Source organism: Mesitornis unicolor, unplaced genomic scaffold, assembly GCF_000695765.1.
Source record: "Mesitornis unicolor isolate BGI_N332 unplaced genomic scaffold, ASM69576v1 scaffold37670, whole genome shotgun sequence".
NCBI lineage: Eukaryota > Metazoa > Chordata > Aves > Mesitornithiformes > Mesitornithidae > Mesitornis > Mesitornis unicolor.
This window is the reverse complement of record NW_010160944.1, coordinates 1,831-2,495: the sequence shown is the minus strand read 5'-3', so window position 1 is coordinate 2,495 and position 665 is coordinate 1,831. Positions and strand designations below refer to the sequence as shown.

At 62.0% G+C, this 665-nt stretch overlaps 1 protein-coding gene across 1 annotated transcript in view; it reads left to right on the top strand.

The window, feature by feature from the left end:
* Positions 1 to 665, top strand: part of KAT2A (K(lysine) acetyltransferase 2A) — a gene marked incomplete at its 5' end in the record, with an annotated part of 4,517 nt that overhangs the window by 2,800 nt on the left and 1,052 nt on the right. Inside the window, 3 exons of the mRNA XM_010191501.1 lie at positions 1 to 61; positions 144 to 285; positions 554 to 665. The exon at positions 1 to 61 is cut by the window's left edge and continues 18 nt beyond it; the exon at positions 554 to 665 is cut by the window's right edge and continues 5 nt beyond it. Coding sequence (XP_010189803.1) covers positions 1 to 61; positions 144 to 285; positions 554 to 665 — 315 coding nt within the window. The remainder of the gene's footprint in view (positions 62 to 143; positions 286 to 553) is intronic.

The following is a 665-nucleotide window of genomic DNA, read 5'->3' as shown; positions in this document are numbered from 1 at the left end:
CACCACCCCCTACTCCCCCACCTACGCGGAGGAGTCCGCCATCGGCTACTTCAAGAAGCAGGTGGGCTCTCTCCCCCAGGGAAGCTCCCCCCGGCCTCCCCACCCACAGTCCCCTTCCACCCACTCCCCCCTTTCCTTCTTAGGGCTTCTCTAAGGACATCAAGGTCCCCAAGAGCCGCTACCTGGGCTACATCAAGGACTACGAGGGGGCAACCCTGATGGAGTGCGAGCTGAACCCCCGCATCCCCTACACTGAGCTCTCCCACATCATCAAGAAGCAGAAGGATTTTTCCCGCAGGGGGCCAGTGCCAGCCCCCTCCCTGGGGAGAGGCTGTGGCTGTGTGGATGTGCTGGCCCTTGGGAACCGGCCCACAAATCTCCCCTGGGAGTGGGTTCATGGGCAGGGAGGGGATGATGCAAGTGCTGTTTATGGTGGCTGGGGTTGGCTCTGGCCCTGGGTGCAGCTGGTGCTCTGGGCCTATGGTGTCATGGTTTGGGTCCCCAGAGCATCCCCCAGTCCCTGCTTACGTCCCACCCCCTTGGTCATCCCCACAGATCATCAAGAAGCTGATCGAGAGGAAGCAGGCGCAGATTCGCAAGGTCTACCCTGGCCTTACCTGCTTCAAGGAAGGCGTGCGGCAGATCCCCATCGAGAGTGTCCCTGG